The 13,562-nt window shown below is 44.7% G+C and overlaps 1 protein-coding gene across 1 annotated transcript; it reads right to left on the bottom strand.

The window, feature by feature from the left end:
- Positions 1 to 200: 200 nt before the first annotated feature.
- Positions 201 to 8,544, bottom strand: klf6a (Kruppel like factor 6a). Its single transcript, XM_083935937.1, has 4 exons — positions 8,210 to 8,544; positions 5,895 to 6,465; positions 4,963 to 5,086; positions 201 to 2,909 (listed from the first exon to the last, which is right to left on the bottom strand). Exons 1-4 carry the CDS (start codon positions 8,309 to 8,311, stop codon positions 2,858 to 2,860), a joined length of 849 nt encoding a protein of 282 aa, XP_083792063.1. The 5' UTR covers positions 8,312 to 8,544; the 3' UTR covers positions 201 to 2,857.
- Between the last annotated feature and the right edge of the window lie 5,018 nt (positions 8,545 to 13,562).

Raw genomic sequence — 13,562 nt, forward strand, 5'->3', positions numbered from 1 at the left:
GATACCTGCCCCGGGTGCTCACACCCTGACCCCGATCTACTTGTGTCCATATTACTGCAGAGCACGGGCAGAAATGTAGCCATTCATCCTGAGCAAGCTGCAAACCTCCCACTGGCAAAAACCAAAAACCAAACAGCTTTCACAATAAATAAGCATAACTGAGGAGAATGTAACACATGAGACAAAGGAAGCAAGCCAAAGTCAGATAAGAATTTCTTATTATTCCAATAAAAAATACATTCATACAGAAATATAACAATTTTGCAAAACAATTTCAAATAAAAATTTCATAAAGCATAAACATAACAATTTTACAAAAGTTCTTTTTTTTTTCTTTTTATACAAAGATTCAGTTGAGAACAAAGAGCTGTGTGTGTGTGTCTGTGTGTGTTTATGTGTATTTGTGTGTGTGTGTGCATGTGACAGAAGAAGTTTGGGCAGTGGGATGAAGGCGATGATGAAAAGCTTAAAAGATGTGAGCAAACATTGGGCTTAATCAAGGCTCAATTGAACGGTATTGGCTGCCGCTTCCACAGAATGGATGTTCCTCTCTTTTGCCCACAAAAGGCACTGCCAGCACTCCCAAATCTATCGCAGCAAGCACTTTCAAGTTTGTACTCATCCTGTCTCTTTCACCCGCTGATCTGAAATCCATAAGTTGTAGCATGCCACGGTGCGACTTGCTGCAGCATCGAATTGCTACAGCGAGGTCGCTGATCTGGAGTGGGTGGCACAGATCACTTTATCCTGAAACAGTAATAAGTGTGAGCCCTACAATTACAACGATCGAGACCCCTCCACCTCCAATCTAACAAACACAGATCCACCTTTAAGGGAGATACTGTAATGGGTGTTTTTTTCCCCCATGTGCACCGTCAACGCTCGATCTTTATCTCCCCCTGCCCCCTCCTGTGGTTTTGATAATACTGTTGCAGCTTGGCTAAAACAACGCTCCCCAGACAGGTCAATAACCAACCTACACAGTCAGCAGTCTGTGACAGATTCCATGCCAACAAAGCCTTTAGCAATTCATTACTGAGAGGCAGTACAAGGCGAGGCCTGTCGGACTGCAGCCTGTTAATTACAATAAATCTTTAGCTTTTTCTTCAGTCCCACTTGCAGTGATGGAGGGACAGAGGGGAGGGACAGGGAGGAGACGATGGTGTAGGTGATGGTGGGGAGGGATACAGCGAATTGGGATCCTCACTGAGTGAACTATACATAAAACTCCCCATTTGTTTACCTAGTCTGCTTGTTTTGTACCTTAGAGCTGTGTGTGATGGACTCGAGTACATACTACACAGTAGTTAACGTCTTTAATAAATGAATTTAAGTGCTCTAAACATACAGCATTTGTCTTATTTACATGTTCTGACTTAATCGAACGAACAAAACTGGTGCTCAGACTCCAGAGACGACTGAGAAAAGGTGCTTTTCTGAACATTAACATTTTAACAACACAATTAACCGTCAGAATAGATGCGGACAACTGTCATTAAACACAGAGTTGCAAGTGAATGTGTAATTGAGCCTTGATCAAGCTTGTCAAATCACCCATACAACAAATGTGACTTCCCCTGGGAGCAAAACCCCCGCTACCACAGGGCTGAGTCACTTGCATAAGGCACCATTAAGGTCAACAGTGCATTATTAGATAGAAAAGAAAGTACAAAAATCAAAATTACTCCTCAAGGCATAGGATGAATGAGAAAATGAGTAAGCAGTGGTGAACTCTCCAGCCAGATGAAAAACCAGAATGGAAGAGATGAAAAATAAAAAAGAGGAAATCATCAAGGCTTTATGTACAATATTGTAACATTTAACCGTCCGCACTTTAGCTGCACTTTTATTGAAACTATTTGCAGTCCTGATTACAGTGGAAACATGAAATGAAACAAACCCTAGAACCATGCAACACCTGTCTATGATACTGAAGTTATAGTATAGTTGTGTTATACCTCTAAGCACACAGCTTATACAATTGGACTACAAATGAGCTTTGTAGCTTGTAAAAAAAATAATAAACCAGGCTACATAACACATTGCACATTTAGTAGCTGCACCAAAAACACCAAAAAAAGCTCCTGTCATACAGTGACTAGAGGGGAGTTTTGGTCCCTGGGTCACTGACCAGAAGGGGGACACGTCCACCTTCTCTTAAGTCAAACCCAAGGCCTCAAAAAGCTTCGGAGAACCCCCCCAGTCTGGGTGCCAGACAGACAGACAGGCAGGAACTTCCATCCTGCCCAATCCTCACACTGCCACCGGGGAAACACAAATGGAATGTTTCCCCCCAGAAACCCATTCAGTCCACAGCAACATTGGTACCAGCCCCGCACCATCCATCAATCCATCTCCCAAAAAAAAACTCTTCCCAGGGGGGCCGGTCAGCCAATCTCAGACATTCACAGTGCACACATGCTTACCTCAGACGGTTTTGTAAAGTACCAGTGTATCTGCTGTCCGGGAGATGTCCCCCAAAACATCATGCACCATACATACAAATCATTCACTCTTTGTTTGTGTGTCTTTTATCTTTTTTTTTGTCTTTTTTTGTGTGTGTGTTGTAAGTCCTTCTCAATCAAAAATCTTCCCCATCCATGATTTTGTCCTTTTGTTGCAACAGACAACCTTCAGAGCGCCTTTTTCTCCAAAGAGAGGTCCCGGAGGCACTGGGTTTCAGTATGGTGCAAAACAGCATGCTTTGGCTGGAACACACTCCCGCCACTCTGCTCTGGGACAGTTCAACCAAGAGACTGGTCGGGAGACGGCATTTGTTTTTGTTTTGTTTTTTTTCCGTAAAAAAAAAAAAAACCTTTCCCCTTCGCTGCGTTGCTTGGTTGGAGCTCGCCCTGCTCTAGACGTGCCTCTTCATGTGAAGAGCCAGATGGTCAGACCTGGAGAAACATCTGGGGACAGAGGGGAGGGAAGAGGGAAGTCAATAACAATGCAAAGGTGGACTGCTGGTGAGCACGCTTTGAGGGATGAATGGAAACAGTTTTGTAGGAAGGTTTGTACTACGGTGGTTTCAATTGTAATGCTTTAAAAAGACAAGAATTTATGAGTGATTTGGCCAAAAGATCACATGCTTTGTAATGCTGTGAGGTAGGGCTATAAAATGATGATATACACTGGAGATCAAAATAAGAGAACAAGTTATAAATACTTGATTTATTCTGAAATACTGTTGTTTTTTACTGTCAATGATTTGATACAATATCTGCTGTACTAGCATTATTTTTTAAATAACCAAGGCGCATCAACAAAAACCTTTATTTTGTGAAAAAAGCAGTGAGCAAAACTAGAGAACACTTTCAGATTCCTCCCAGTTATTGGTGACACATGGTTTGTTGTTAGACACACCCTATTTATCTGGCAGCTCTCCTTGTTACTTTGCAAGATGACAAGCTAAGCTGCAGCAAGGTGACCGAACCCCTGTGAAAGCAGGTTGTCCAGATGAATGCCAAAGGGACGACCCTCTCAGCCATCAGAGAGAGGTTGGGAGGTCCAAGTCTGTGATTTCAAGATTATTGAAACTGTACAAAGACACAGATTCCTTTAAGTCCCTCAAAAAGGCCGGTCATCCATGTAAAACAAGTGCACGAGAGGACAGGATGATCCAAAGACTCAATGGAGAATCGGTTCAACACTGCAGCTGGAGTTGCTTGCCAGTTCAGTGCTAAACAGGACAAGGAGCTGTCTCTGCACGCAGTGTGTCATCGTTTAAGACAATTTGGACTGAAAGCCCACTCTGCAGTGACCAAACCTCATCAGCAGAAAGAATGAAAAGGCCAGATTTGCCTTTGCTGAGGAGCCTTTTGTATAGACCGAGGAGAACTGGTCCAGAGTGCACTACAATGATGAGAGTATGTTCAATTTATTTGTGTCTGATGGGAAACTTTATGTTCAGCGAAGGACGGGGGAAAGACTGGGCCCAAAGTCAGTTAAATCTGGAGGAGGAAGTGTCATGGTTTGGAGGATGTTTTCTGCAGCAGGAGTTGGGCCTCTTGTACAGCTACATGGCAGGGTGAATGCAAATGTTTATGTGAACCTCCTTGGGCAACATGCGATACCTTCACTGCAATTGTCTCCCAATCAGCTGCAATTTTCATACAAGACAATGTCCCCTGCCACACTGCAAACTGGGTTACACAGTTCCTTGAAGCTAAGGATATTGAAACAATGAAATGGCCAGCCCAGAGTCCAGATCTTAACCCCATAGAGAAAACCCTCGGTGACAAAGTAAAAGCTAAGAAACCCACTACAGTTACTGAACTGTGGAAGAGACTGAAGAAGAATGGACCAAGATCAAACCAGAGCAGTGTGACAAACTAGTGATGTCCTGTGGGCGCAGATGTGCTGAAGTCATTCAAAGCAAGGGCCTCTACACTTCCTGTTCATTTTGAATCCTATAGCCCTAAGAAAACATAGTTTAAATAATTTCTTCTGACAATGGTTGCTGTACTGCTCAGATTTTTTTTTTCAGGTTTTTGCTGAAGTGTCTTGTTATTTAATAAAAAACTGCTTGTATTAATACTTTGTTCTCTCCACTGTATATCATCAAAACCATATTGATACGGATATTTGGGAGAGCTTGTACGTGTTCCTTGGAGGGCAAAATGTGTAACAGAGACACTGTTTTTGAATCAGCCCAAACCTAGTTTAGCATTTCTGGACTGCAATTTCTTGCTCCTCCTCGGCTGACATTTACACCGATGCAATATATCTGCAATAAGCCAATATTGGTTGATTTATTGGCCTAGCTCTAATGTTTTGCTACCTGAGTGAAATGCATCAGTGTTTTCCATCTTTCAACACATGCATCATTGGATGACGCAACATAAGTAGATCACGTCAACAGAAATGCACGTCACGAGTGCATGCTTCAGATCTGTGTGAAATAGGGGCAGAGGCTTATCAAAAGCCTGGTGACGTTACTCACTGATAAACGGCGTGGCTTACCTGTCACAGTGACTGCATTTAAATGGCTTTGCCCCGGTGTGCTTCCTGAAGTGTCTGGTCAACTCGTCGCTTCGTGCAAAACGCCACTCGCAGCCCTCCCATGAACACCTGTAAGGTTTCTCACCTGCGGGACAAACAAAAGGAGGTGATTCATTGAGCTCAAGAGGAATGTTTTCTTCCCGCCCGGGCTGTGATCGGTCGACTCTGCTTCACTTGTAATTCAAATGCGTTCAGATCAATCAGCCCCGGGGTCGGGCCAGATGACATAAGTGTTGACAAGTCACTTGAAACGCAGATTCCACTGAACCTGTTGGATCACTAGCTGTTTTTGTTTTTTTTTCCCTCTTCAACCTTAAACAAGCTAAGAATGCCCGGAGCGATGCTGTGCAGCTGAATATGTGGAATATATGAAATGTAGAATAAGCCACACATGCATTTTCCCATGCTGATGAAAAAATAAGAAACACTCAAATGACCATTCAAAGCCTGTGCCCCCTGGCTCCCCGCCCATTCACCCCTTTCCCATGGTGAAACTCAATCTGTTTTCAAGTCCTTTTATCTCCCATGTGCAACCCCTCCCCCCTGCTCCCTCCCTCCCTCCCTCTCTCTCCCTCTCTCAGTCAGTCACATTCCAGATAGATTAGGTCACAGTTTAGGTATCCAGCCATGCAGAGCTAATACTCACAGTGCTCCAGCTGAGGACATCATGCAATGTGGATCTTTAATTACATTACACAATGGATGGACAATGCCATTACGGTGGAAGACTGAATTAAAAGTACTTCCGCCATTTACCCAATGAAAAGTTTGAAACTCTATGAATGCTTGAAAACAGCAAAGAAGCCCCTCTAGCCCTTTCTTTGTACACACACACACACACACATCTCACGTGGTCAATATACAGGCCACCTGAGCTCTGATAGCAAACTCACCTGTATGAGTGCGCTGGTGTGCTTTTAGGTGGGAGCTCTTCGTGTAAACCTTGCGACACCCGTTGAAGTGACACCTGTGTACTCGCCTCCTGCCGTCCGAAGACGCTTCCCCGCAGGTGAGTCCCGTTTTTTCCGTACTCTTTGCCACGCCGCCACTCCTGATTTTGACCGGCAAGTGCAACTCGCCATGTGTGGCGACCCAGCCGTTGGTCACGCCGCCGGCCTCCGGAGAGGACGGGGGAGTGCTTATGATGGAGGGGCTAAAAGGTCCAGAGCCAACCAAGACAGAGCCCAGAGGGTTGGAGGTAAAGCTGTGTGTGGGCGAGAGCTCCTCAGAACTGTCTGAAGCTTCGCTGCTGGCGTCAGAATTCACACTGTTGGTGTCCAAGATTTGGCTGTCCTGATTGTCCTCCTCGTGGGCCGGGGGCAGCTTTGGGTCGGACTCGGCTTTGGCCTTGTCCCCGCAGGCCAAGATCAACTTGCTCCAGAGGTCCTCCTGGCTGTCGAACTTGAGGTCTGATGTGGAGACATAAGGCTCGCTCTGCAGGTAGCGCTCCAACTCCAAGCATGTCTGGTGGAATGAGAAGATAGAGTGAGGACAAATGACTTACAACAGCAGCCCCTAAGACAGAAGCTTCATTCACACCAGCAAAAAAGCTTCAGTGTGGGAAATCCTTTTAAATCATGCATGTGCACATACGGCAAAATGTGGCGTAATATTTGTAAAGTGCTTACAGCAGGAAGCATTACCCAGGAAACTGGAGCTGTGACTGCACTCTTTATTGTACTTATCATCACAGTAACAATCAGGCTTAGACATTACAGCAGTGCAGATTATTGCACTGAAAGAAAATGTATCATTTCAGTCATTTGTCAAGCAAAAATAGCCAAATATCTGCTGGTTGCAGCTTCTCAGATACACGAATGAGTCATACATGATGTTCAATGAAATATGTTTTGGGGTTTTGGACTGTTTGTCAGATGAAACAAGCAAACTAAGTGCATCATGTTGGGCTTAAATGATTGAGATAAAACAATCAGCAGATTGATTCATAATGAAAGTAAAAAAAGAAAAGAAGCAATTCATGATCCTAAATTCAGTTTCACTTGGCTGAGCTCAAACCTCAGCCTCGTGCCAAACGTCACAACATGCAGCAGCCACCTCAGCTCAGTGCCATGTGATTTACACAAACTGTCATCCCCCTGAACTGCAACTCTCCTGCACCTGAGTGCTGCCCGACACTAAACGTGCATTGTCATTTCAGCCCTCCAATGACTCATTGAACGAATCTAGAGTCCTTTTAAGGAAGCCGCTCAACTCCCTCCTCCTCCTCCTCCTCTAACACGAGCCATTCAGCTGCTTTTCTTAATGCGAACCTCTGACATGCAATCACATCCTTCCTCAGTGTCAGCCACTCGAGCCCGGGCTCGCCAAAGACACGCCGTGGACTTCAGAGGGCATTTAAGTTGAAAAAGCCAAAGGGCCATTTATTAGAAGGTGCTCAGGGGAGGGGAGAGGAGGCGAGGCAGATGCAGGAATAAACATTTCCTCCAGGCCCCTACATGCAGCCTTACACAATATTTCCCAGCTGTGCTAGTGCCTACGCGAACAGAACTTGGCCATGGCTGACATTTGATATCGTCATGTTGTGGAGCACATTCAAATCAAAGCATGATGCAAGAAAAAACAAAACAAAAGGGGGAATGAATGATGTGGAGTAGAAAGAGTGTGGTCGTTGTTCAAAAATCGTTAACATGTAGTTGTATCACATTGACACTTCATAGTGTAGGTTCTGAAACTGTCAAAACAAACTCCATCAACAGCACTCCATCATTTCCTCGTGATCTACATCCCGGGCCAACCAACGCGCCACATCTGATTTTAAATGAACTGCTGACTGATTTGAAACCCACTTCCTCCTACACTAAAAAGCAGCCGCTCAAAGGAGAAGTCGGAATATAGCAGAGCAGTAAAAAAAAAAAAAAAAAAAAATAGCCCCAGCACGCTGTCCCCACTCATCCTGGCGCAGCGGTGCCTGGACTCCAGCTGTCAGACTGACACACTGATCCACTTCAGCGTGCCAGAAACTTCACAACCGAACCGATCGTGGACCGGCACGTCAGGTGAATGCACGGACCCCGTCTGAACACCGGGGCACCTGTGTTTACAAACGCTGTGACGGGATGTTTTTATTTATTTATCATAACTTCTCGTGCGCACTAAAACGCCGCGCTGTGACCAGTTCCGCTTTGCCACACGAGCGCAAAAACAGCGACTTTAAAGCAGACTTTTTATATTAGATAGACATATTCACCTGCTGCCAGTACTCCTCCAGTGACGGTAAGGCTGAGAAATAGCCCGTGTCGTGAACTATTTGAAGTTCCTGAAAGATGCTGCACATGGGTAGAACATCCATTTTTTTTCCTGTCCAGAGCTTGTTTAAAAAAAAAAAAAAGCCTATAAAGCTGCAGTTAAGTGTGTTAGAAAAAGAAAAACACCCGGTGGAAGAATAAGAGCGGTCCCCTGCGATGCAAGCGAAGAAGCGCTTGTTTTCAGCAGCAGTAACAGCCGATGGTCCGTCAGTGCCCCCCTTCTTCTCCTTCTCCTTCTCTCGCTTGTGCTCAAGGTGTTTGCAAACACTGCACTGAACTGGATGGGGAACAACTGCGCTCTGCAAACTTCCCTATTCAAACCTCGATGCCCGCCCCCCCCTCTCCTCCCCTCCCTCGCGGCAGGATTACGCTCGCACGGTGTCAGCCAATCGGCGGCGGGCAGCGTGAGGGCTTGGAAATGATATCACAGTCAGCCAATCGCGGCCGGGCTCTGACTCAATTTGGTTCCTTCTCCTTTTTCATTGGCGCGTTTGACTCGCAGCGTCTCGCCGCTGATTGGCTGGTTATTTATAGGCATGTATATAACCGGCCGGTGCGCTCGCTCTCTCGCCCTCTCTCCCTGTGTAGTCCTCTCTGTCGGCGACGTGTTTCGCCACAGACAGCGCATGTGAGCCGAAACAATTTTACCACTGTTGAGTGGAAAACATCTCTCAGTCTCTCTCTCTCTCTCTTTCTGTGTGTGTGTGTGTGTGTGTGTGTGTGTGTGTGTGTGTGTGTGTGTGTGTGTGTGTGTGTGTGTGTGTGTGTGTGTGTGTGTGTGTGTGTGTGTGTGTGTGTGTGTGTGTGTGTGTGTGTGTGTGTGTGTGTGTGTGTGTGTGTGTGTGTGTGTGTCACAAGTAGCACTTGCAACACTGCTGTTTAAAGAGATGAGTTCACCAAAGGCTGTAACTGTGGTGAAGTGCGTGTGTTGACATCAGCGGCTGAGAGGACGCATGTCTTGGGACACGGTGACTAATGGATGGCAGGACGTCTCCGTGTCCTCAGCGCATTTATGAGTTCAGAGGAAACATTTGTCCTCACTTGAATTCATATAGATGGTGGATCACAGAGAAGACCAGAGTTGCACTCTGTCCTAAGCAGAGGTTCCAAGTGCAGCATGTTTAAAAAAAAGAAGAAGCTTTTATCATCTAATTTGCACTTAAAAGAGCGTGCAACGATTCCTATTCAAAGTAGTTCCCCAAAGTTAAAGAATTAGTTTTACCCCAGTTTAGTTGTTATGATTCGTGGAAGACACAATGTTTCAGACCAGAATCACCACATTTAGCAGCTATTTCACCACACGTTAGGCTACAAAGTTAGTTTTCTTCCTCAAATTGATTCACCTGAGCTTTTTAGAGGGTTTCTGTACTTTCATTGTATAAAAATGTGTACAGTTAAGTTTTTCATACAATTGAAATGTCAATAGGTTCTTTTTTTTTAATGGAAAAAAAAACATTTGCGGGCAGACAAAGGCTGCAATTTGACATCCTGCCTATGTGAAACCGAGGCGAAATAGTCCTCATTTCCCAAAAGACGGCTTTCTGGGATAGGCGTAAACATCTGACGTGATGTGAGGCCAGAGTCGGGCGTCCAGTGAAGTGCAACATACGCGTCAGAAGAAGTTAGCCCCGTGATCTGATAGTTCACGACTTTCTGTGCCGTGACGGTGAGGTGAATTTTTTGCTGTCTCTCGTTCCTGTGATCGGCCGTTTCCTGCTTTTAAGACTCCCGGCTGTGGGTCGCACAACAGTTCACGACATGGACACCTCCACCCAAGCACACCTGTGCCGCCGAGCCGCATCGACTCTATCTACACGGAAATCGAGCCGCCAGTATGTGAAGCTGAATGTTTCAACCATTTATCCATTATCCATTCATTCATCTTCAACAGCTTGTCCCTGTCGGGGTCGTAGGGGGGCTGGAGCCGATCCCAGCTGACATCGGGCGTGAGGCGGGGTACACCCTGGACAGAACGCCAGTCTATCACAGGACACATAGAGACAAACAGAGACAGACAACCATTCACACCTACAGGCAATTTTAGAGTCATCAATGAACCTAACGCGGGCACGTCTTTGGACTGTGGGAGGAAACCGGAGAACCCGGAGAAAACCCACGCAGACACGGGGAGAACATGCAAACTCCACACAGAAGGGGGGGGGGGGTTCTTCTGTGTGATCTTTTGAACTATTTAGAAATTACGTTTAGCTTTTTATTACGACCACTTTATTCCTTACTTGACTTGTGTGCTTGCTCTGTAAGTAGTTTTTACACATTCTTACATAACTGCCACGTGGCGTGTTCAGGTGTTGACTGTTTAGTTTTAGAGCACAAGGACGTACATTTTAAAATATTTACACTGCATTCTTTCTGTATTACCACAACATATCTCCCAATAGTTTTCTTGATTTCTTATTCTGGTACTTATTCTATCCATCTCACCAAACTGATGTAATGTTAAGTTTGTACACAAGTCAGAGTGCGTTCTAATCAGTTCTTTGGTATTTGTTTCAAAGCTGCAATTCGGTGTTTATTTCGAGTTAGGTCGGGTGGTTTTCTACCTACAATACATGTTTTAGTATTGGGTAAGAGTGTGTTGCATTCTTTTCACCACAGCTTCTCCATAGGATGCTAAATTTAGTTTGTCTTTTTAGAGGCCAAAGAGGTGAAAGTATCCACTGTGTCACAACAACAAAAAATAGAGGAAAGTCAAAAATAAGCTTTTTTTTGTAGCCGAAAATCTTTTCTCTTTGTCTTATCCCTTTTTGTGAGACGTTTGGAACGACTGCATTCAAATTACACCTCGAGTTAGGACACTTTTATGTTCAGGAATGTAAGTCATAGATTACTTTGGCATTCCTCATAAATAATCACAGACAGATTTACACAACAGCTAAACTAGACCTTCTATAAACACACTATTGTCTGGTGACACCGGCTGTACTCCCTCACGAATGACTCTCCATTCCAGTTACATTCCATCACATATTTGGCAACTGCGTTATGTCATGCCGACTTATTCTTATCATTTCCTTTTTGCAGAAGTACTCGCGTGCCACAGAGGCATCTCTTCCTGCAGCCTTCCCATAAGTTCACAGCATTAAGTCCCACCAGCACGCCATCGCCTGATGAGATAAACAACATTTCTACACAGGGGCCACATTGTCTTCTGACAGGCAGTGGCAGTATTTTCTGCTGCTGGCCCGAGCAGACAACTGAGTGTTCTTTGTGCTCTCAGCTGTGAGGCCATATTTGTCACCCATAGCATCTGATTTAGTCATATGGCGATGGGATGCCTTGGGAAGCCCGGAGCTGGCCTCAGTAGCTCTGCAAAGGAATTCCACTTTGCTTTTATGTTACTAATGGGGCTATTCATTATGTCCCTGTAGGACTGAGTGGACACTTTGCTTTGAAGTGTGAAAACTCACTGAGTCCATGTCCACTTCCGAAAGCTGCTCAAACTTCTTTTGTCACCACATGAAATGTAAGAGAATGCACATCTTATCATTGCACGAGAGCGCACCCACTCATTATTCATGCATTTTCAAAGTTGCCAAGGCTTACATTGTCTGTGTTTGATGAATAACAGAGTACACCGTCGGGTCCTGCTGGAGCATTAGTGGGCAGCTCGGCAGTAATCACTTCCTTCAGAAGGCCTCCTAGATGAAGCATTTAGAGAATGCACAAGGTCCTGCATGGCAGCTTATATCTTGGAAGGCCAGGTCTGCAGCTTTATCATCATTATGTAATCCCAGACCAGCCAGTAGCCACGGGAAAGAGCAATTCCACGATGACCCATTTTAATGCATCACTGTCAACTCAATTAGTGAGTTGTTCTTAGGGGTTTTCTGGACATCCTGGGTGCACTGGAGACCCACTCTTGCATGGTCTTCCATAATGTGTACGGACACTAGATTATGGCTGCTCCCTAGTGTTGTTTTCATCCTCTATGGACGTTATGGAGGAGCTAAAGCTCAAATGATTAGCAGACTAATTGATTGTCAGAAAATTAAAAGGTCAACTACTATAATCATATAAATATTTCATTTTTTTCTTTTTAATGTCAATCGTGACAGGTTTTGTCGCTTTTGTCTTGCATAATAGAAAAGTGAATACCTTCTGGTTTAGGACAGTTGTCAGATTGGACTTGAGGAAACAATAAACATTTTTCTGACACTTTATCGACCAAAGATCAGTCAATTAAAGTTGCAGTCTGCAACATTTGTTGGATCATTTTCACTGAAGCCGACACTATGATCCGATAGAACAACACAAATCATCTGGTTTTAGAAAAAAAAAGCACCTCTACGTGCACGTAGAGCCTGTTTATCACCTCGCCCGTATCATCCTGTCCTCCCAGCACAGGTGTTTCTCAGGCACAGTTCGTGCACACGCCACAGATCCCCCCTCGCGCATGTTACAATATCACAGGCACAACCCTCAAGCTAGGCATACGCAAAATTATGTTGTCAGTTGCTATCTAGCCTACCTCCGTGTAGCGTGTATCCCACGCTGTTTATCAACAAGAGAAGACACAGGCACGTTCACAGGAATCTGGTGCATGTGCAATGACGAGCACCCGATGGGAGAGAGTGCAGGAGCTTGGTGGTAGTGGGAAAAAATGTTCCTTGACTTCCAAGATTTGGACAGGCACCTACTCCTACCTACCTCCGTTGTCACTATCACAATCTGTAATATTACTGTAAGCCCCACAGCTGGTGGCCGTTTGTGCAGTGAAATGACTACGGTCAGTTAAAATTCACATCGTCGTGGGCATATAGTGTTATGCTCCATTGTCATGTCAGATGATGCACCAATATTTGTACATTGCGTTGTTCATTATGTCGTTCTTGTTTAGTATTAGCACAGCAGCACCTTGGTGTTGGTGTGTGTGTGTGTGTGTGTGTGTGTGTGTGTGTGTGTGTGTCTCAAACACTGGTTTTAATGTGTTCCCTGCATGCGTTCTGTGGTTTTTCTTCAACCCCCGACCGGCCAGATGAGCAGCCTCTCTGCGTACTTACAACTCCTCAGCACTGAACAGATGTAATGTGAAGGAAGTCAACTGAATACAAAAGTTCAGTCGGAGTGTTGAAGGGAAACTCCAGCAATTTAGTATTTCGTGAGAGTATATCACTTCCATAACGTTAGGGTTCTTGTGAGAGGAAGATTTTAAAAAAATGACAATGACATCATCAGGGCTATTTCTTTTAAGTTTTAGAAAGTTCCCTTGAGAGTTACATCTTAATTAAAAAAAACAAAACAGGAATAAAAAATAGGAATATTTTGTTAATAATA

The sequence above is a fragment of the Echiichthys vipera genome (genome assembly GCF_963691815.1).
Source record: "Echiichthys vipera genome assembly, chromosome: 21".
Lineage (NCBI taxonomy): Eukaryota > Metazoa > Chordata > Actinopteri > Perciformes > Trachinidae > Echiichthys > Echiichthys vipera.